General features: G+C 47.9%; 1 protein-coding gene across 9 annotated transcripts in view; it reads right to left on the reverse strand.

The window, feature by feature from the left end:
- The window catches only part of CHST11 (carbohydrate sulfotransferase 11), a 276479-nt gene that overhangs the window by 15083 nt on the left and 240873 nt on the right, over positions 1-20523 (reverse strand). Inside the window, exon 1 of one of the 9 annotated variants that reach the window (XM_065565090.1) lies at positions 1376-1399. The exons of the other annotated variants lie outside the window; for them this stretch is intronic. Within the exon in view, the coding sequence (XP_065421162.1) occupies positions 1376-1381 (6 nt within the window). The 5' untranslated portion in view covers positions 1382-1399. Of the gene's footprint in view, positions 1-1375; positions 1400-20523 lie in introns of those variants that run through there. 9 annotated transcript variants of the gene reach the window in all.

The following is a 20523-nucleotide window of genomic DNA, read 5'->3' on the forward strand; positions in this document are numbered from 1 at the left end:
CTCATCTACTATGTAAAATGAATGACTGGGGGAGGGGAAATCAATAGGGTTTTTTGGGGTGGGGGAAATTCCTCATAGTGGTAGCTTGCACTTTTCATCTCCAAGGATCTCAAAGTGCTTGTTTTTTTGTTTTTTTTATAGACACAAACACACGCCACTGAAGATGGGGGAGGAGCTTAAGAGGAAAAGTAACATGAGGACAGACCCCCCCCCCAACTACTGAATTAAATTCAGGGATTCACCTAGCAGCAGGATTTAGGTCCTACTGCAGGAGATGAAAAATATGGAACCCACTCAAATAAAGCAAAAGGAAATGTAGGTACAATACTTGTCCCCCAGGGTACCAGGGCTAACTCCCAATTTAGAACAAGTGTTAGAAATTACAGTAACTCTTCTCCTCACGGGGGAAGTACCATGGTGCCTCTTATGAGCACAGCGGCCAGGGATTCTGTATTACATCTCATTTGGAAGACAACAGCCAGATCCTTAGCTACTGTAAATCCTCGTTGCTACACCCAGCTGAGGTTCTGGCCTAGCATCTCTAGCAGCACAGATGCCCATAATACTATGCTGGGTCAGAGGAAAAATGGATTCAGAGCAACACCTTCTGAATCAACACTATTTCCTCCAGCACCATAATTTTCCTAGAAGGACCCCCATGCCCATACTCCCTGCTGCAGCGCATTTAGCTTGCAAGAGTCAATGATGTCACCCTCTTAAGTTGTAATCAGGCTTTATAAAGGGACTACAGGCAGACCCTTTAAATACAACTTGGAAATAAGCATTCTGGCAGTATCCTAGACTGGCAACAACAGAGAACAGTGGAGACAAAGGTCCAGCTAAAATAATCAATTTAAATACAGCATTTTGGGGGGACAGATGAGAAGCCTCAGGAAGGATCATGAACCCAGGATAATTTGAAGAGGAATGTTAGTGCTGCAGCATTTCTTGGGACCTAACTTACAGAAGGGAAACTTGGTGTCTCAAGTTGCATCTACTAAAAGCATTCAGTGTTATAAGATGGCTGGTAGAAAGAAAAAGAATTTAATTGGGCAGATTTCCAATTCCTTGTCTCATAAAACAGCAAAAACAAGGAAACCAAAGGCCAAACCCTCGGTGTAAACTGGTGTCGCTCTGTTGTAGGCAGTAGAGCCTACAACATTTATACCAGCTGGAGATCTGGCTCCAAGATTCTAACAATAATGTGACTTTGATTTGGTCCTTCTATGACAAAAAAGGACAGTATGTTTGATGAATTTGTCCACTTTTGGCTCATTCTTTAAGTACGGTCATAAATCACTGTTCATATTAAAAACTAAAAGTTCCTGCCATTTACGAATTTAATTTAAAATGAAAAACCTTCCTGCTGTCTCACCTGCATTGCTAGAGGTCACCACACACTTTCAGTATCTGTTATGACGCTGCTAACACATTGCTGAATTCCATAAAAAGGAAGAGGTTCCCAACACGGTAAACTGGAAAGAATCAAGGGGAATGCAGTTACGTTGCAATCTGCCTAGATTTCATCCAAAGTTGTTCCTAGTGGGGGCTTGAGAGTTCCCATCATTTCACTTCGGGGAATATCCCCAGTAGCCACTGTATATTGGCCCTCTCTTTCCTGATGGTATGACTGCCACATTGTTTCAGACATGCTGTGGACAGCTATCACCAATTCATGTGTATGGTACACTGCGGTATGAGCATTATAAGGTGACATCCTGATACAGGAGTCGAATCCAGGACCTTCTGGGTGAGTGAAAACAGACCGTTCAGTTTGATCTTGTAAACCCTCTGTGTGCAGAACTGCCACTGAGGTCTATGGTAATTGACAGGTGGAGGGCTTGCAGAATTGGGCCTTGAGTCATTAGACACTGATCTACATAAGCCACAAGATTTTGAGCAGCTGACTTAATTTGCCTTGCAGCCTTCCCACTTATCTCTTAAATAACTATGAGTTATTATAAATTAATGTACAAGGCACTGATGAGACACAAAACATATCAGCCCAAGCACAAAGAACTTATCTAAGATAACTACAGAGAAGAAAGGATGTGCTAGGACACCCAGCAGAGAGAGTAACCTGACATTTTGTTCTATGTTGTTAGCTCCCTTCTGTAGCCTTTTTGAAAGAAAAGTGTCTCAAGACACTTGAATGAGGACAGAGAGGGGGCTAGGGAAAGTGGGTGTGAGTGGGCATTTCATATATAGCAGCACCGAAGGAGATTATGAGACAAATGATGCGTTAAGAGTAGCACTCCTGATCTGGGACAGGGAGTGCGTGGGGGGGGGGGGGGGGGGACATCATAAGAGATGCAAAATGGATGGAGTTGCATAGGGCTTTAAATGAGAGGACAAGGAGTTTCATTTTGCTGCAGCGGGCAATAGGGAGTCAGTGGAAGGATTGGCTCTGGCATCTCTCTCTTTCAGGATGTAGTCCAACTGCAATTCCATGTTGGACCTAATCCAAAGACCATTGACGTAAAGGGAAAGACTCTCCTCCACTTCAGTGGACTTTTGATCAAGCCCATTTTCATTGAAGTGGAATAGCTGGTATTTCGCACACTTCAACAAGAAACTTTCCAGAGATGCACTATAAGGCCACTGAACCGAAGCTTCTATGCCAATGATATTCATTATCAAGCCTAATTCATGAAAATGCACCTAACTCTAATTCACAGGACAGGCTGAAGGCTTGATAGATGTTCTGATACCGTAATGATGGGCATCAGAAAAGAGCCTGAATACAACAGAAGAGATGAAAAATCTGTAGTTTCCCTAGGTTTGGAGGCCCCTAGGATACATACTTCCTTCCGACCCCACATGGCTCTGGCCTGGCATCCGATATTAATGGATTTCTCTGTAACCCAGTGTGATGTTGCACTCTATATGATTTTATGAAAATATACGAATGTAACTGGAATATGCTTCATGCAAAATGTCTCTTATAAGGTATCATTACAAAGCTTATAATCTACTGAGTGTGATCATCCTATTTGTATAAATTTACCACTCTTGTATCTGAAACTAGAAATATGAAATATAACTGAGGGCCTATTGTAATTATGTAAAGTGTGGGCCATTAATGGTGGTTTGGAATCTTGATGGCTCCCATTAACCAGGACAATTGACTGCAGATGGCTCTGTTTTACCTGTAAGTCTTCCTGTATAGGTGTGTGATGACAAGTGGGTAATGAATTCCATTGATATGTGATCAAGTCACCTGAACTGGAATCCATCTTTAACCTAGTGCTTTTCCATTGAGAAGAGGGGGGGAGGGGATGACCCAGAGGGACAAAGGATTCCCGCCTTATACAAAAGATATATAAATGGGTGGAACAGAACAAAGAGGGGAGCCATCACGAGGAATCCCCTAGCTATCACCTGAGCTGGAACAAGGGCTGTACCAGGGGAAAGGACTGTGTCCAGACTAGGAAGGTGTCCAGTCTGTGAAAGAGACTTATTGAAACATCTGAGGGTGAGATTTTTACCTGTACTCAGTTGTATTACTGTATTAGGCTTAGATTTGCATGTTTTATTTTATTTTATTTCACTTGGTAATTCACTTTGTTCTTTCTGTTACTACTTGAAACCACTTAAATCCTACTTTCTGTATTTAATAACATCACTTTTTACTTATTAATTAACCCAGAGTATGTATTAATACCTGGGGGGGGGGGCAAACAGCTGTGCATCTCTCTCTATCAGTGTTATAGAGGGCGAACAATTTATGAGTTTTCCCTGTATAAGCTTTATACAGGGTAAAACGGATTAATTTGGGTTTAGACCCCATTGGGAGTTGGGCATCTGAGTGTTAACGGAAAGCAGCTTACAGAAGTGTTCTTGTCTTTAAGTCTGCAGCTTTGGAGCAAGTAATTCAGACCCTGGGTCTTTGTGGGAGCAGACTAGTGGGTCTGGCTCAACAAGACAGGGTGCTGGGGTCCCGAGCTGGCAGGGAAAGCAGGGGCAGAAGTAGTCTTGGCACATCAGTTGGCAGTTCCCAAGGGGGTTTCTGTGATCCAACCCGTCACACCCAGTTTCTGCTCTTGTACCTCTGGCACAGTCTAGGTGTTATATTTTCTATTTGCGTCTCAGCAGGGTAACCCCTATCCTGTCTCAATACAACTTACTCAGTCTCATCCTAAATCAGTTTTCCATTTTCAATTTTTAACTCAGCAGGGTGTGTACCAGTATTGCTCTGAAGCTTTTGAAAACCAAATAGCTTTTATTTTTCTAACTGCTGCTTAGCTGGTTTCTCATAATATAATTTCCTAGCTTCAGTAATTTGCAAAGAAAAAAAACAACAACCCAAACGTTTTACCTGATCCTGCACGTGTTTAAATGTGCGGAACTCCCACTCCATGCAAAAGACGGTTACTCACCGTTGTAACTGTTGTTCTTCGAGATGTGTTGCTCATATCCATTCCATTAGGTGTGTGCGCGCCGCGTGCACGATCGTCGGAAGATTTTTACCCTAGCAACACCGGCGGGTCGGCTGTGGAGCCCCCTAGAGTGGCGCCTTCATGGCGCTGAATATATACCCCAGCCGACCCGGCGCCCCCTCAGTTCCTTCTTGCCGGCTACTCCGACAGTGGGGACGGGGGGCGGGTTTGGAATGGATATGAGCAACACATCTCGAAGAACAACAGTTACAACGGTGAGTAACCGTCTTTTCTTCTTCGAGTGCTTGCTCATATCCATTCCATTAGGTGACTCCCAAGCCCAACTTAGGTGGTGGGGTCGGAGTGAGACATTGCTGTGTGCAAAACCGCTGATCCGAAGGCAGCATCGTCCCTGGACTGCTGCACTAGTGCATAGTGAGCTGTAAACGTGTGGACTGATGACCAAACCGCCGCTCTACAAATGTCCTGGATCGGAACTTGCGCCAGGAAAGCAGTCGAGGAAGCTTGGGCCCTCGTGGAGTGAGCGGTGAGGTGCGGTGCTGAGACACCTGCCAGGTCATAGCAAGTCCGGATGCAAGACGTAATCCAGGAGGATAGGCGTTGTGAGGAGACCGGTGAGCCTTTCATTCGGTCGGCCACTGCAACGAAGAGTTGCGTCGTCTTTCTAAAGTGCCTTGTGCGGTCAATATAGAAGGCCAGGGCCCTGCGTACGTCCAGAGAATGCAAACGTTGATCCTGGCGAGTAGCATGTGGTTTAGGATGAAAGACCGGGAGAAATATATCCTGGTTGATATGAAATGGAGAAACCACCTTAGGGAGAAAGGCAGGATGTGGGCGGAGCTGCACTTTATCCTTATGGAAAACTGTGTAAGGGGGCTCGGATGTAAGCGCCCTGAGTTCAGAAACGCGCCTTGCTGAGGTGATGGCTACGAGGAAGGCTGTCTTCCAGGATAGGTACAGAAGTGAACAGGTGGCCAGTGGCTCGAATGGAGGACCTGTGAGCTTGGAGAGAACCAGGTTGAGGTCCCACGTCGGAACGGGCTGACGTTGTTGTGGGTACGTCCGGTCTAAGCCCTTGAGGAATCTAACGACCATCGGGTTAGAGAATACCGAGGATGCGAGTTCCCCTGGGTGAAAGGCCGATATAGCGGCCAGGTGAACTCTAATTGAAGATATCGCCAACCCCTGCTGTTTTAGGGAGAGGAGATATTCCAAAATGAGAGGAATAGGTGCCTGCAACGGGGACGTGGCTCGTTGTTCGCACCAACAGGAGAACCGCTTCCACTTGGCCAAGTATGTGGTCCGTGTTGAGGGCTTCCTACTGCTCAGCAGAATCTGTTGGACAGAGTGCGAGCACTGCTGCTCTGCCTGGGTGAACCATGGAGCAGCCACGCCGTGAGGTGGAGTGATTGCAGGTCGGGGTGACGCAGGCGGCCGTGGTCCTGAGAGATGAGGTCCGGGCATAATGGAAGCGGGATCGGTGTCTGAACCGAGAGCTCCAACAGTGTGGTGTACCAATGTTGTCTCGGCCACGCTGGGGCGATCAGAATCACCTGTGCCTGGTCTCTGCGCAATTTGAGCAGTACCTTGTGGACCAGAGGAAACGGAGGGAAGGCATAAAACAGGTGGTCCTTCCAGGGAAGGAGAAACGCGTCCGAGAGGGAGCCCGGAGCTCGACCTTGCAGGGAGCAGAACACGTGGCACTTCCTGTTGTCTCGAGATGCAAACAGGTCTATCTGGGGAAACCCCCACTTCTGGAAAACGGAATGTATGATGTCCGGACGGATAGACCACTCGTGTGTTTGAAAGGACCTGCTGAGTCGGTCCGCCAGAGTGTTCTGGACTCCAGGGAGGAACGATGCCGTGAGATGGATTGAGTGGGCGATGCAGAAGTCCCACAGGCGAATGGCCTCTTGGCATAGCATTGACGAACGTGCTCCTCCTTGCTTGTTGATGTAAAACATGGCGGTGGTGTTGTCGATGAGAACTAACACACAGCGGCCACGTAGGAGATTGAGAAATGCCTGGCACGCCAGGCGCACCGCCATCAGTTCCCGAACATTGATGTGCAGGGCTATCTGGGGTGCAGTCCACAGGCCCTGGGTATGGTGTTCGTTGAGATGGGCGCCCCAACCCAGGGATGAAGCGTCTGTGACCAGGTGCAGAGAGGGTTGTGGGGCGTGAAACGGCATCCCCTCGCAAACCACCTTGTGGTCTAGCCACCATGTGAGGGAGGTCAGGACCGAGTTCGGGACCGTGACCACCATGTTCAGGCTGTCCCGATGTGGGCGGTATCTTGATGACACCCAGGTCTGGAGTGGGCGAAGCCGAAGTCTGGCATGCCTGGTTACGTACGTGCAGGAAGCCATGTGACCCAGCAGGGTGAGGCACGACCTCACCGTGGTAGTTGGGAAGGCCTTGAGTCCTTGAATGAGGCTCGTGATGGTGCAAAAGCGATTGTCTGGCAGGATGGCTTGTGCACGTCTGGAGTCTAGAACCGCGCCGATGAATTCTATTCTCTGGGTAGGTTCTAGAGTGGATTTGTCCTTGTTGAGTAGGATACCCAACTTGTTGAATGTGTGCACTATTATGTGGACGTGATCTCGAACTTGTTCTTTGGTGCGACCGCGTACCAGCCAGTCGTCTAGGTACGGGAACACCTGTATCCCTTGCCGACGAAGGTACGCTGCCACGACAGCCATACATTTCGTGAACACCCTTGGGGCCGAGGATAGGCCGAAGGGAAGGACTGCAAATTGGTAGTGCACCTTGCTTACCACGAACCGCAGGAAGCGTCTGTGAGGCGGGTAAATTGCTATGTGAAAGTATGCATCTTTCATGTCGAGGGCGGCGAACCAGTCTCCAGGATCGAGGGAAGGGATAATGGCCCCCAAAGAGACCATGCGGAACTTCAACTTTACTACGAATTTGTTGAGTCCGCGCAAGTCCAAGATGGGTCGCAGACCTCCTTTGGACTTGGGAATGAGGAAGTAACGGGAATAGAATCCCCTGCCCCTTAACTCCACTGGAACCTCCTCTATGGCCCCCATAGCAAGGAGCGTGGAAACTTCCTGTATAAGAAGTTGCTCGTGAGAAGGGTCCCTGAAGAGGGACGGGGAAGGGGGGGAGGAGGGGGGGATTGAAGAAAACTGGATAGCATATCCCCTGTCCACCGTGCGAAGGACCCAACGGTCCGAAGTTATAAGGGACCAGGTCCGGTGGAAATGGGAAAGGCGATCCCGAAAGGATGGGGCTGGATCCTGTGGGATGACTGGGGCGCCGTCCTCGACCGCACCTTCAAAAGTTCTGCCTGGGGCCTGAAGGTGGTCTAGGTGGCCCCTGGTTCTGACCAGGTTGAGGGCCGGTCCACCTTCTTCTACCACCTCGCCCTCGCCTCCGGGTCGAGTCCTGTCTCTGACGGGGCGGGGGGGGGGTAGAAGCGCTGAGGCTGCGGTCTAAATGGCCTGCGCTGAGGGCCCACAACATGCATCCCCAAGGAACGCATGATCGTCCTGGAGTCCTTGAGGCTCCGCAGGCGAGAGTCCGTCTTTTCGGAAAACAGCCCTTGTCCTTCAAAGGGCAGATCCTGCAGGGTTTGCTGCAGTTCCTGAGGCAGACCCGAAACCTGGAGCCAGGAGATCCTCCGCATAGCGATACCTGAGGCCAGGGTTCTCGCAGCAGAGTCCGCTATGTCTAAGGAGGCCTGTAAGGAGGTCCGAGCCACCTTCTTACCCTCCTCCACCAGGGCTCCAAACTCCTCCCTGGACTCTTGGGGAACCAACTCCTTGAACTTCCCCATAGAGTTCCAGGAGTTAAAGCTATAGCGGCTCAAGAGCGCCTGTTGATTAGCCGCTCTAAGTTGCAACCCTCCGGCTGAGTAAACTTTACGGCCGAATAAATCGAGGCACTTAGCCTCCTTCGATTTGGGCGCTGCGGCCTGCTGACCGTGGCGCTCCCTTGCGTTCACTGATGCCACCACCAGTGAACACGGCTGGGGGTGGGTATACAAGTACCCGTAGTCTTTAGACGGAACAAAGTATTTCCTTTCCACCCCTCTCGCCGTGGGTGGGATAGAGGCAGGAGTCTGCCATATCGTAGATACATTGGCTTGTATCGTGCGGATCAGGGGTAACGCCACCCTCGATGGGGCATCCGCTCCGAGGATATTCACGATGGGGTCGTGCACCTCCACTATCTCCTCCGCCTGCAGGTCCATATTACGGGCCATCCGACGCAGAAGATCTTGGTGAGCCCGAAGATCTATTGGAGGTGGACCTGTGCACGATGTGCCCGCCACTGCCTCATCCGGAGAGGAAGAGGAAGATGCCTCCGGTGGGACAGGATCCAAGGGAGGGTCCTGGGCTCCCTGCTCCTGGGCCGGAGCATCACCTGCGCTTGAGTCCAGGGCGTCAGGTGGTGCGGACACGGAAGCCTCCATGCCCCCTGGCGGAGGCCGAGAGATGGTGGACTCCGGGGCCCTTCTAACAGAGTGACCGGAGCGAGAGGTCGAAGCAACTGGAGCCCCTTGCGCCTGATGGTACGCCCACGGGGTCCAAAACGACCAGTGAGATGGGCCATGAGAATGGTCCTCTGTTATGTTCTGCCAATGGCCCAAGTCCTGTTCCTCGGCTTGCCCTTGAGGGGGGTATGCCGATCTCGAGAGGTCCTCCGAGGAGCGAGACCCCGATCTCGATGGCCATGGCGGTGCCGAGAGCGTCGAGACGATTCCCGTGGGCTGCGGTGCCGCACGGTGCCGGTCTGGAGATGATCTATCTCCACGCGGTGCCGGCGATCGGTGCCGGGACCGCGACCGGTGCCGATGACCTCGTCGGTACCGGGAGTCGGATCTGGACCTCGACGAGGACCTGGAGTATGCCCGGTACCGGGAGCGGCCTCTCGACGTCGAGCGGCGACCGTAGCGGTGCCGAGAACTACGTCTCGACGTTGATCGGTGCCGACGATCATAGCGGTGCCGAGACGTAGAGCGGTGCCGCGAAGAAGATCTTGGCCGCGAGTACGACCGGTGCCGAGGTGATATTCGGTGCCGGGACTGCGAGCGGCGTGGGGACCTGCTTCGGGACCTGGATCGGTGCCGAGGTTCCAGCCCTTGCGATGGAGGGCGCATCAAGGCAGGTTTCCCCCTCGACTGGACCGGGCGAGGCAACGGTGCCGTCGGTGCCGGTGGTTGAGGCGGTGCCGGCTCCGTGAGAGCTATTAAGTCTCTCGCCGCCGCGAAGGTCTCTGGCGTCGACGGGAGGCACTGTATCACCGCCTGCCTCGGTGGAGACGCCGTCTGCACCGGACTCAACGGCCTCGGCGCCGGAGTCGACGGTGCTGGAGGCACCTGTTTCCGGTGCTCCACCGGCGTACGCGGCTCTACCCCCGGCACTGGGGGAGCCAGCGTCTTCGGCACGGAGGTCCCCGTCTTATGGGCTTTCTTATGCCCTGGGGATAATGACCGGCGCCGAGGCACTTGCTGTGCTTTCGGTGCCGACGAGGTCCGGTGCCGGGAAGGCTCATCTGACGCCACTCGCGTGGTCGTCATGGCCGGTGCCGCCGGGGCACTGCGCACCGAGGCGCTAGGTGCCGGGGCCTGACTTGTAGATGGAGCGTCCGGACTAAGTGCCGCCTCCATCAGGAGTTGCCGGAGCCGAAAGTCCCGCTCCTTCTTGGTCCTTGGTCTGAAGGCCTTACAGATCTTGCACTTATCTGTTTGATGGGACTCTCCCAGGCACTTCAGACAGGAATCGTGCGGGTCGCTCGTGGGCATAGGCTTAGCGCAGGAGGCGCATAGCTTGAAGCCGGGAGCGTTGGGCATGAGCCCGGCCCCGCGGCCGGGGGAGAAAGGGGGAGACGACCCCCTTAATCCCCTGAACTATTATAACAACTAGACAACTCTTAAAACTATTGAACTATTTAACTATAAACACTAGGACTATAACTATAACTATAACTGCGAATAACGAACTAAGCTAGGGAGAGTGGAGAACAGCTAAGCAGCGCTCCACAGTTCCAACGACCGTCAGGGGCGGTAAGAAGGAACTGAGGGGGCGCCGGGTCGGCTGGGGTATATATTCAGCGCCATGAAGGCGCCACTCTAGGGGGCTCCACAGCCGACCCGCCGGTGTTGCTAGGGTAAAAATCTTCCGACGATCGTGCACGCGGCGCGCACACACCTAATGGAATGGATATGAGCAAGCACTCGAAGAATGGGTGTTCCGTGCCTGGAGTGCTGGCAAGATCAGATCAGGGCATGATCCTGCTATTCTTACCCACCCAAGCAGTTCTGCTGAACTCCGCTCATATGAGTAAGGGATGTAGGATCAGAAAAGGGCCAGCTTTTGCCAAGGAATTACACTCGCTGTATTTGTTAAAATAAAAAATTTGATAACATTAGATGCGAAGAACAGATTCCACAAAACACCTACTCCACTTCTTACAATGGTGCCCAGAGGCCTCAACAAAGATTAGGGCCCCGTTGTGCGAGGCACTATATAAACACACAATTAAAGTCCTGCCCCAAAGAACTTACAATCTAAAGAGACGACATAGACACAGGAGGGGAACACAGACACTGAAGTTATTTCCTCCAACATCACATGGCAGGTCATTGGCAAAGCGGGGGATAGAACCCACAGTCACCCGAGTCTCAATCCAGTGCCCTACTGGACCACACTTTCGATCTCGCTTACATTTTTCTTTAACCTAATGATTTAAATGAACTTGTCAGACAAACAAGAGTAATGCGGCGAAAGCCTTTGCAGAATGAACTTACTGAACTGCTGCAAGTCAACATTTCATCTTTGATTTCTGTTACTTTCCCTCTGTGCACTTGTATTGTACTCAGATCATAACCTTGATATTCCAAGGGCAAGGCTTCCCCTGCACTTCTGGAACTGTCACGCACCGATGTGCAGAGGAGATAACTGATCTAGGTTGCCCTCGTTCCACTGTCTTAATGGCGGCAAACTGGAAGTTGCCCAACATCCTGCTTTTTCACCTTCATACTTACGTATCAAAAGAACGGTGTGACTCCACGCTTTTAAAAAAAATCTCCTATTAAAATGCTATCAGCCATTTATAAACTTAATGCCAATAGGACTTTCCAGCAAATATTTCTGCAGTAGAATCTACTTGTACAGCAATATCATTTATTAGGTTAGAAAGAAAAGTGGGCTTCCTCTACCTCTTTGTAATTTTTTGTGTTCTTCTGATTAAAGACAAATATCAGAGGTTCTGACCCAAAGAAGAGTTGGGGTTGGAGCTGGGGTTTCTCACGCCTCTCAGGATGAGGCCCAAAGAGAGAGCAAGACAGGCTAATGACAATATACAATGAAGCTGTAAATGAAATGAAAATTTCCCCCCAAGGCATCTCAGTTCCTGTGCACAAAGAGAAACCCACTGGCAGTAGTAAGCAGCAAACAACTCCACTGCAAGCTTCCTTAAGTAGAGTTCTGATTGGCACAATGCTGCCGCAACTGCTTTCCCTCAGCGCCCCTTCCCATTAATGCCAGCACGAGCCAGCAACAATGCCAAAAATACACAAGACACCATTTTAATGCTCTGCAAATGTGACCACCAGGCGCTTTCTGAAAAGACTATCTCCCTGGGTCAAAGCACAACAGTAAGAGAGTAGTGACAAAAATTCCCAAATAACCGTGTGACAACTAATTCAGCGAGTTCCTTGTTACCTTTTTAAGCCCCTTAATTGCCACATAAAGCCTTCTGATGTTAAAATCTATGGGAAATTTTAAAAATAATTTGTATTAACAGTATAACTTCTTGTTACCTTCCTGTCTGTCTGAGTTTTGTCTCACCTGATAATTGATATAAAATTGTTCATCTATTTTTGGGGCAGGGTGCTAGATTTTAATTTACAGTAAAATCAACAGATTTTTCCTTTTAAACTAGTTTTTTTTTTTTTTTTTTTTTTTTAAACCTCCTAGCTCTATTCTATTTTTTCAAAGTTCTCACTCTTAGCTCATTTCCTTGGGAAAAGCTTATGGGGTGGGAGTGGGAAGCCACTCTTAAGGTTTGCTTTCTGTTTGCTCCTGAATTGTCAGGCTGCAGACTATGGCTGCCTGCCCTGCATTATGCGCCTTTCATGGATTCTGAACACTTGCCAGATTCTATTTTTTCCCCTCCACTGATCTGGTTAAAACGCTGACTCCCCTTTTGCTGCTCTCACAGCCTGTCCTGCTCTGTTGGCTGCTTGAAGACTCCATCAAGAATGGGAGGCAACAGAGCTCCAGCAATAAGTTTTTCAAATATGTGCCAGGCTGTAGCTGTAAGCATGTAAACCCTTAAGTAGCTAGGTCCTTCCTATCTCCTGGCATAATCCTTTTTACATTGCCTAGCTCCTGCTCACTGGCTCTGTGGGGTCACAGGACTTGGGAATGTTGCCCTCTCCCCATTCCCATGAAAACAGCAGGGCAGGACCCAAAAAGTGGTAGGAGACGGTGCTAGCTACAACACAATGGCCCAAGAGAGGCACAGTCTGTAGCCAGTAGCAAGTCCAAACACTCACTGTGTGTATGGCTGGGGTCAACAGCATGCACTAGATGGAGGTGCACTCGCCTCCTTTATAAGGGTGAAGCAACGTGTGCCTGGCATAGCCTTGAAGCTGCCCACCTTGAGCCATCCTGCCCAGCACAGGCATGATGGCTTCCATCTCCGATGAACAGCCAGCACCCTTCCCTTCATCCTCTGCGTGGTTCCCTAATGTGAGGGTGGTGCATGTTGACATAAAATGGTACCATCTGTAGCCTCTCCTTCAATGCAGGTGAGACTAGTATCATGTGGTTTAAACCCACTGCACTTCCCCCCCACATTATAGCCTTGGAAAGGGACTAGGTTAAGAGATCCTTCAACTTGACTATAATTATATACATATGGAATGGGTTTTCATTCTGCCTAATTTTTTACTTGCTTGTCATTGTTTTTTCAAGGGAAACGGCTCATTTTCTCTGGGTTTAACACGTAATGCTAGTAACATGGAAAAGAATGAAATCCATACGTGATGGATGGGCTTTGAAAGAATAGGAGACTATATTTCAGATCACGCCTAAGGACTGAGAGGGCAGGAAGGCTGAATGCCTTCTCATGCCTAGAGATGGTCCTTCCAGGGCAGGACTGAAACATTTTGGTAGGGCAGGGTGGAGGCAGCACATGCTGCCCACTGCCTGTGCTACACCTGTAAGATGAGTGAATAGAAAATGTCCTTAGCTAAGGCTAGCAGTAGGACACCTTAGCCCAGCACTAAATTCACACACCCCTTTTTATCTTGTAAAGTACAATCCATGAAGACATGGTCCATCTGCTAGCAGAGGCCACACTTTTATTGGCTGCAGCTGGAGAATGTGCTCCTCTGTATCCTACATGGATTCACATAAGTAAGGAGCCAGTGGCAACTTCTTCTGGCCCACTTGCGCTGTCCCTCTCTGTGCTGCTGAGTATGGGATCCCTCCTGCCCAATGAAACCTCTGCAAGGGTCCCACCGAGTTGCTATGGCACAAAGAACGGTGAATTTCTATTTGCCCTTTGAACACTGATGCTAATACATCTACTGTAAGGTGGCTGACCTAGCAATATAAAATAATGGGCATAAAATGCCTCAAGCTCCCTTTCACGTTGAATTTAAAATGCAAACAGATTTACAGGCAGGATGTTTATCCTTTCTTCTTTAAATTATTTATAGTGGTTTAGACTGGGCGACCCTATTACACTGAAGTAAATGCATCAGCTTAGACCAGGAGTTACAATATCTTCCACTGCTAGAAAATGAAGCCAAATGGTGCTTGTATCGGAGATGCAGCAGTTCCAGATCAAGGGGCTATTGTCCAGTTAGTGAATTCTGTGATGTCACAGAATGTTTTAAAGACCGTATCAGGGCAAGACATCAGTTCTTCCCTTTGTGAGCATTTCACAAAGGTGGGTCGAGTCCAGGTGAGTTCTCTGTCAGTCGGACATCTCACGCTGTTGGTCTTGAGGCACTTTGGATACTGTGTTTGCTCACTTTCTGTTTTTGACTTAGGGCGAGAAGAGACTGCTTACTCCCCACAGAAAAGATGGGGAGGGCACCAGGAGCCTTCTCTTCATGCATCCAGACATGGACCAGTCACAGGGGGTCTCCAGCATGCCAGGGTTTCCATCCACCACTGTTGCTGCAGGAACTAGCAAACCCAGAAACATGGCTCTCCCGAGAAGCTGCCTTGTCTACCCCTGGACACATGGTACCTCAGGGCGGCACAAGCTTCTAGGAGTTCCAGCTAGGGAGGTGCGACTCTTTACCCCCAGTTCCCTTTTAGCCTTTAAAATATGGCTCCACATTCAAGAGAGACTAAGATGATGGCATTGAAAGGTTTCACCCCTTGTCATGTCTCAAAGATTTCAAGAGCAAATGTTCTCAGGTGACAAGTAGAAATAGTTAACCCCCACCCGACTTCCAGCCCTGCAAACTCCAGCTGGAGCTCTAAAAGTCACAACTTGTTAGTTTTTCCATTTCATGCATTCTCACCAGCAAGAAGGGTTGTGCAGGCCAGATCCATCTCCTCTCAGCCCACAATGATTTGTTCATTTAAAAAAAAAAAATCCCCAAACCCCCTTGTTTTCCTAGCTAAAGCGAAATCTGTGCCATGTGTTTGGAATAGAAGAGCCTGCCCACACTCCAAAGCTACAAGTGTGGGAGCTTCACACTGTATATTTACTCTGGGTTTTATTAGTTTTTCTCTTTTTTCTTCTCACTTTTTTCTTCCCCCGTCATCTTTTTGCCTTTATAAATAAAACAAACACTGTAATGGTCCAAAGGACTTCCTCTCACATTAGCCATACCACCGTGTTTTGGCTGCCTTGGAAGAGTCCAGCACTCCTGTTGGCAGGGGTTGGAGGTGTGCACTGATTGGAGTTCTATAGGATTTTGATCGTTTAAGGTTTGCATTTATTTTTCATTCTGCCTATTGTCTGCTCCGACTTTTTTTTCACTGTAGTGTCTCACTAGCTGTTCTTGCTCTAGCTTCTGCTGCCCCCCCCCCCTTTTTTTTAAAAACGTCTCCTACGCAGAACTCTAACAGTCCTGGGGTCACAGTCAAGTTGAACTTTCAAACCCGCAGTTCAAAAAAAAAAAAAAAAAAAGAAGAAAAGAAAAAAAAGACGCAAACATTTTCCAAGGAAGGCACAAATATTAAACAGAATGGATAAGAGGCTGCTCCAAAACATACATACTATTTAGAAGATTAAGATAAAGCAGCTACCACACACTGCTACTTTAAACCTGATACAGAACATCTGCTCCTGTTTAGCTTTTAATGATTCACAGTCTCTTGCCTGCATCTACAATGAGAAAAGAAACACTTGAGTGGCGCTAAACAGCAGGTTAGCTTATCCCATTGTGAGGAAGAGAGACTCCTTCCCATGCTTAGCTGAGCAGAGATGAGCCACTAAACAGCCAGCCAGGAGACTTAAAGCCCACACATGGAGAAAAGGGATGTCCTTTTTTGCAGCTCAGAGTTGGCTCTTGCTGAATTTTCTTTTTACCCCTGCAGCTTATGGACCTAAATTAATCTCCTCTTCACTCCACACAAACACTTTAGATGGAATTATTACCTCCCCTGCCACTCTCAATGATTTTTCTATGCTAGAGTCAATTGTACCAATAATGCTTAAGAACCCAACTATGGGCCTGACCTAAAGCCCACTGAAGTCAATGGGAGTCTCGCCATTGACTACAGTGCACATTGGATCAGGCCCAAGTGTGTTAAAGTCTGGGCAGATAGTAGGTGTGAGTGGCAATATTAGGGTCTGAGGTAGCAGATATACCTACAATAGGAATAAATCCTAGTTGCAGTTTTAACTCCCAGGAAATCGACTTCTGGCAGGGAGGACGGCAGGTGGTGACAGGATGGATTCCTCCTCCTGAAGCTGCATCTGCAGCCACTCTTGCGGACTGAGGGCTGGGATAAAAATAACACTTAGCTTTTATATGGTACTTTTCATCTGGAGACATCAAAGTCGACATTTCCCCCACTTCCAGATGTGGAAACTGAGCCCCAGAGAGGTGCTCCCACACTGCTGCACTTCCCCTCCTCTACCACTGGGGGAGTCTGCCAGCAGAGCCACACTACCATAATGCCACCCAGTCAAGCCCTGTCCCTAGCCTCTCTCTCCACACATGCCCAGCAGCATGGAAGAAGCCCCTACAGAGCACAGCTCTGCCTTGGGTGCTAACCCAGAGTGGCCAGCTCTCCCAGCTTGATTGTCTGTCTTATTTTTGTCTTGCAGTCCCAGCTCCCAGAGTCATATGTTTTGTGTGAGAATTTCAGCCTTTTTTTTTTTTTTTTTTTTTAAAGTGAGTTACTAGCTTTCCTGCTTGATACGCCCCAGAAAGTGGGTCCTAACTCCTGATTATTGAGCTCTTGGGACTGGCAGGACTGGCTAACCACCCGCAGGGACTCCTCGGATGCTGTGTCACACTCTGCACAGAGAAACCGTTCTATTGGTGGGGTCTGTCAGGCCCTTCACAGCAGCAGAGACTGGGGAGTGAGACCCTGGCAGGATCTGCCTTAAAACATTGCCAAGGCTCCTTCCCTGCTATGGCCCCAATTCAGGACAGCACTTAAAGCACATGCTTAAAGTGCCATTGAAGTGAGTGGGTTTTAAACACATGCTTAAATGCTTTCCCGAGTAGGGCTGCTTTAATGAATCAGAATCTACGGTTGAAACGATGCTAGTTACACTGTGACTATGATAGGTGCGAGCAGGGTTTCAGTGGTAATAGACAAGGGGCCAAAAGTTATTGCTCGGATGTACATCCTACCTTCATTGCCACTTGTCCATTTCTCACCACCGCTCTTAAGAACTCACCTTTGGGTTTAATTTCCAAGCTAAATCAGTGACACTGAAGAACTTAACAGGTAGACAATTGGCATTACCTGTATGTTAAAATGTATAGCGCCTATTCTAGCAGTACATATAGCTGTTTTGATAAATCATGAACTTTCTGAGTCACTGAGAGCAGATTGGAAGTCAGCAAAACCCTTAGTTCAGTGAAAGTCGTCAGTTCCAAGACATTTTGCAATGGAAGAAAATCATGTAACCTTGTACACACGAACAAAGAGGAGCTTCATGTTTGTTTGTTTAAATGTAAGAATTTAAATGAAGATTTAGCTCCTCACTGGAAATCAATCAGTACGTTACAGAAAAATAACTGGCCCATGCATGTGTACTTACCAGGCTAAATGTAAAAGGTAGTGTTGTTTTCCTGGAAAAGTACTACATGTTTCGTAAGGAGCAGATACACACAAGAGGGATACAGTTTCTGTGGAATAGTAGGGCGAAACATTGTGCCAAAAGTGGCCAGCTTAGAGAACCAGTATTAATTATGAGAAACACAGCATGTCGGTGGGTGAAGCCAAAATAAAATATTACCAACAGTCCAAATTAACATGCACGTTTTTACTAATCCAGACACCAACATCTCTAGATGGGTTTAAGCCACGGCATGGTAGGCGAGAAGGCGAGCAGTTATAGTGATCCAGTTGCTCCCAGGCAGCCTGTAACTATCTGGCTTTAAATGGCAACTAGCCAAAAATGTCCTTTGTCACTTTGACGCTGGCACATATGGTTAAATATTCTGAAATGCTGGCCTGCTAGACAGGATTTGGTTAACTGATTAAAAAAACATAAAAGTCCCCTCCAAGGGAGCAGGTGAACAAGAGCCTGAGAGGGCAGATTGATGCATTAGAAAATGAAGGGAAAGAACCATAAAGAACCACAATAAATAATACATGCAGTAAAATATTGCTCATGCATCTCTGGGCTGAACAGCTTCTTTTGAAAAGGCTCATGCTTTTGATGGCAGAGAATGACATCTGTGTGTGACAAGAGGGGAAAGGAAAGCAGAAAAGCCTGTGATAGATGTGAACTATTAAATAACAGGGAATATTTGGGGAATTAATATTTATGAAATGTAAAAGACTATGGTAAAATAAAAGCTGACACAAACTTATGAAAGGAGGATGATTTGAGTTAAGGCAGATGTAAAACCTGCAGTCTGTCTATTCTGTCAAGAAAGTAATTCGCCTCTGTGAGGTCTATGTACCAAGCAATGTCAAAAGAAGAAGAAAAGAAATATATAATATAGGCCTGATCCAAAGTCAACAGAAAGATTCCTGTTGACTTCAGGGGGCTTTAACTCCAACCCTATATGAATTTCAGCTTCTAATAGGATTTGGGGGCTAGCACTCTCCCCCAAACAGACAGATTGTCCACAACCTTTCCATAGCCCCACAGATCCAGTTGACAGTAGTGAAACAGGTACTTGTCTCAATAGCATGGAATACTGATGGGTGGTGGGGGACCCTTGATAGTGTGAGAATGGGTGCTTTAGAAGTGCTAATAGCATCACTGGGGGATTTTTTCAAGGGCACAAAAGGAAGTCAGGCACTCAACTTTCCATGGGAGTTAGGTGCCTAATTGCCCTTTATGCCTTTGAAAATCTCCCTCATAAGAGACGGAAAAGTTCTGTTTGGTCACCCGGTCCAACTCCCTGCCATACAGCACTGTTCCCGACACTACTGTATAATCTCTAGTGTGCTGATTAGTCTTGGTTTTAAAAGTCCCACTACTTTTCTTGGGAGCTCATTTTACAGCCTAATACATCTCACTGTCAAGAGATTTTTTCCCCCCAAATATTCATCCTAAATGGGATCTTTCCTAATTTCTTTACCTTAAAGAGTGAGCTCTGTGGATAGAAGACCTTAAATGCTGGAATGGCTCAGATAAAAAAGGGTTAAATCAAAACCACTGTGACAGCCTTAGTTCTGAATTTGTTTCCTTGTGGTGGGTATATTTCTTGGATGTGACTTTAGTTTTAAGCAGGGTTATGTTTAGTTTCTAGACATGGTTTCCTCTTGTTTTGACCCTGCTGAATTGCAGTAGCATAATCATAAGGCTACAGTGAGAGAGCTGTATATATGGATGCTAAGAATCTGAAAACTTCAGCTGATGGATTACATTTCCTCCTTCACAGAACCTCATGGAGAAAAGCTTCTTGATAATGTCATAGAAAATAGGTTCTCCAGACCCACGGCTCAAGGAACAATGTAAATCACTGTGTTCTCTGCACCAGAGCATATATTTAGAAGAGTGTTTGATCTTCAAAGGGAAGAATGTGTTTCAGCCAAAGGATCCTGTCAGCACACACCCCGGCACCTACTGCAGACAGGTTGAAATAGTTTCTTCTCTGCAACCCTTCCTCACGTGAATAGTCCCTACTCTCACAAGCAGTCCCAGTGACTTCACTTGGACTAGTCTCGTGAGCAAGGGTTGCAGAATTAGGTCCCAAACTGTCCTCCTATCAGCTATTGCCCAGATTTCAGCCTATTCTCTAGTGGTGTTAGTAATTGCAATGCCAGTTATGTTTATTGGCTGACCAGCTGGTTTGCATGGAAATGATAAATCTTTATTGCAATTCAGAACGGGCCCTTACTCTGGGGAATGAGATTGCACTGCACCCATCCCCAAATTGAGCCGATCCAGTTATAAGCATGCTTTGAAAAAAAAAAAAACCATACTTCTTCTCCAAGAAGAAAGACCCCCTCATGCAGCATCTCAGGCTTTTTAATATAAATTCAGAAGGAAAAAAAATCCACCCAGGGACACTAGCAATAACCAGGCGTTGGCGTACCAGGGAACGTGAATAAAACACTGCATTAAGCTGCAGCCGTTTTGCTCAACCTCAGAACATAAAGTTTATTGAATGACTCCCAGAAGAGGGGGAAATGCATGTGGCCCTTAGTAATAAAGTCTATAATTAGTTTTTATAGAAAATCCACAAACTGTGCTCAGCTCCTCACCAAAGTGTTTTTTGTTTGTTTTTTGGACTCGGGTAATGAACGCTTTATACCTCTGCGCAGTGATAGGTGGGCACAGAAATGAACACTTAAGGCAGGTTTTGGTTCAGCTCATAGGTCTATCCATCTGGGGTCTAGCAAAGGAGGAGAAAGTTCTCAGTTATACTTGTTTGGTCACAATTGGCCAGCTCCCACCACAGCTCCTTTGTGCCACTTTGGCTGACCAGCCAGCTGAGAATTCCCACAGTGTGGCAATTCCTGATGGTACTGAGTTA

Source organism: Chrysemys picta, chromosome 1 (genome assembly GCF_011386835.1).
Source record: "Chrysemys picta bellii isolate R12L10 chromosome 1, ASM1138683v2, whole genome shotgun sequence".
Taxonomy (NCBI): domain Eukaryota; kingdom Metazoa; phylum Chordata; order Testudines; family Emydidae; genus Chrysemys; species Chrysemys picta.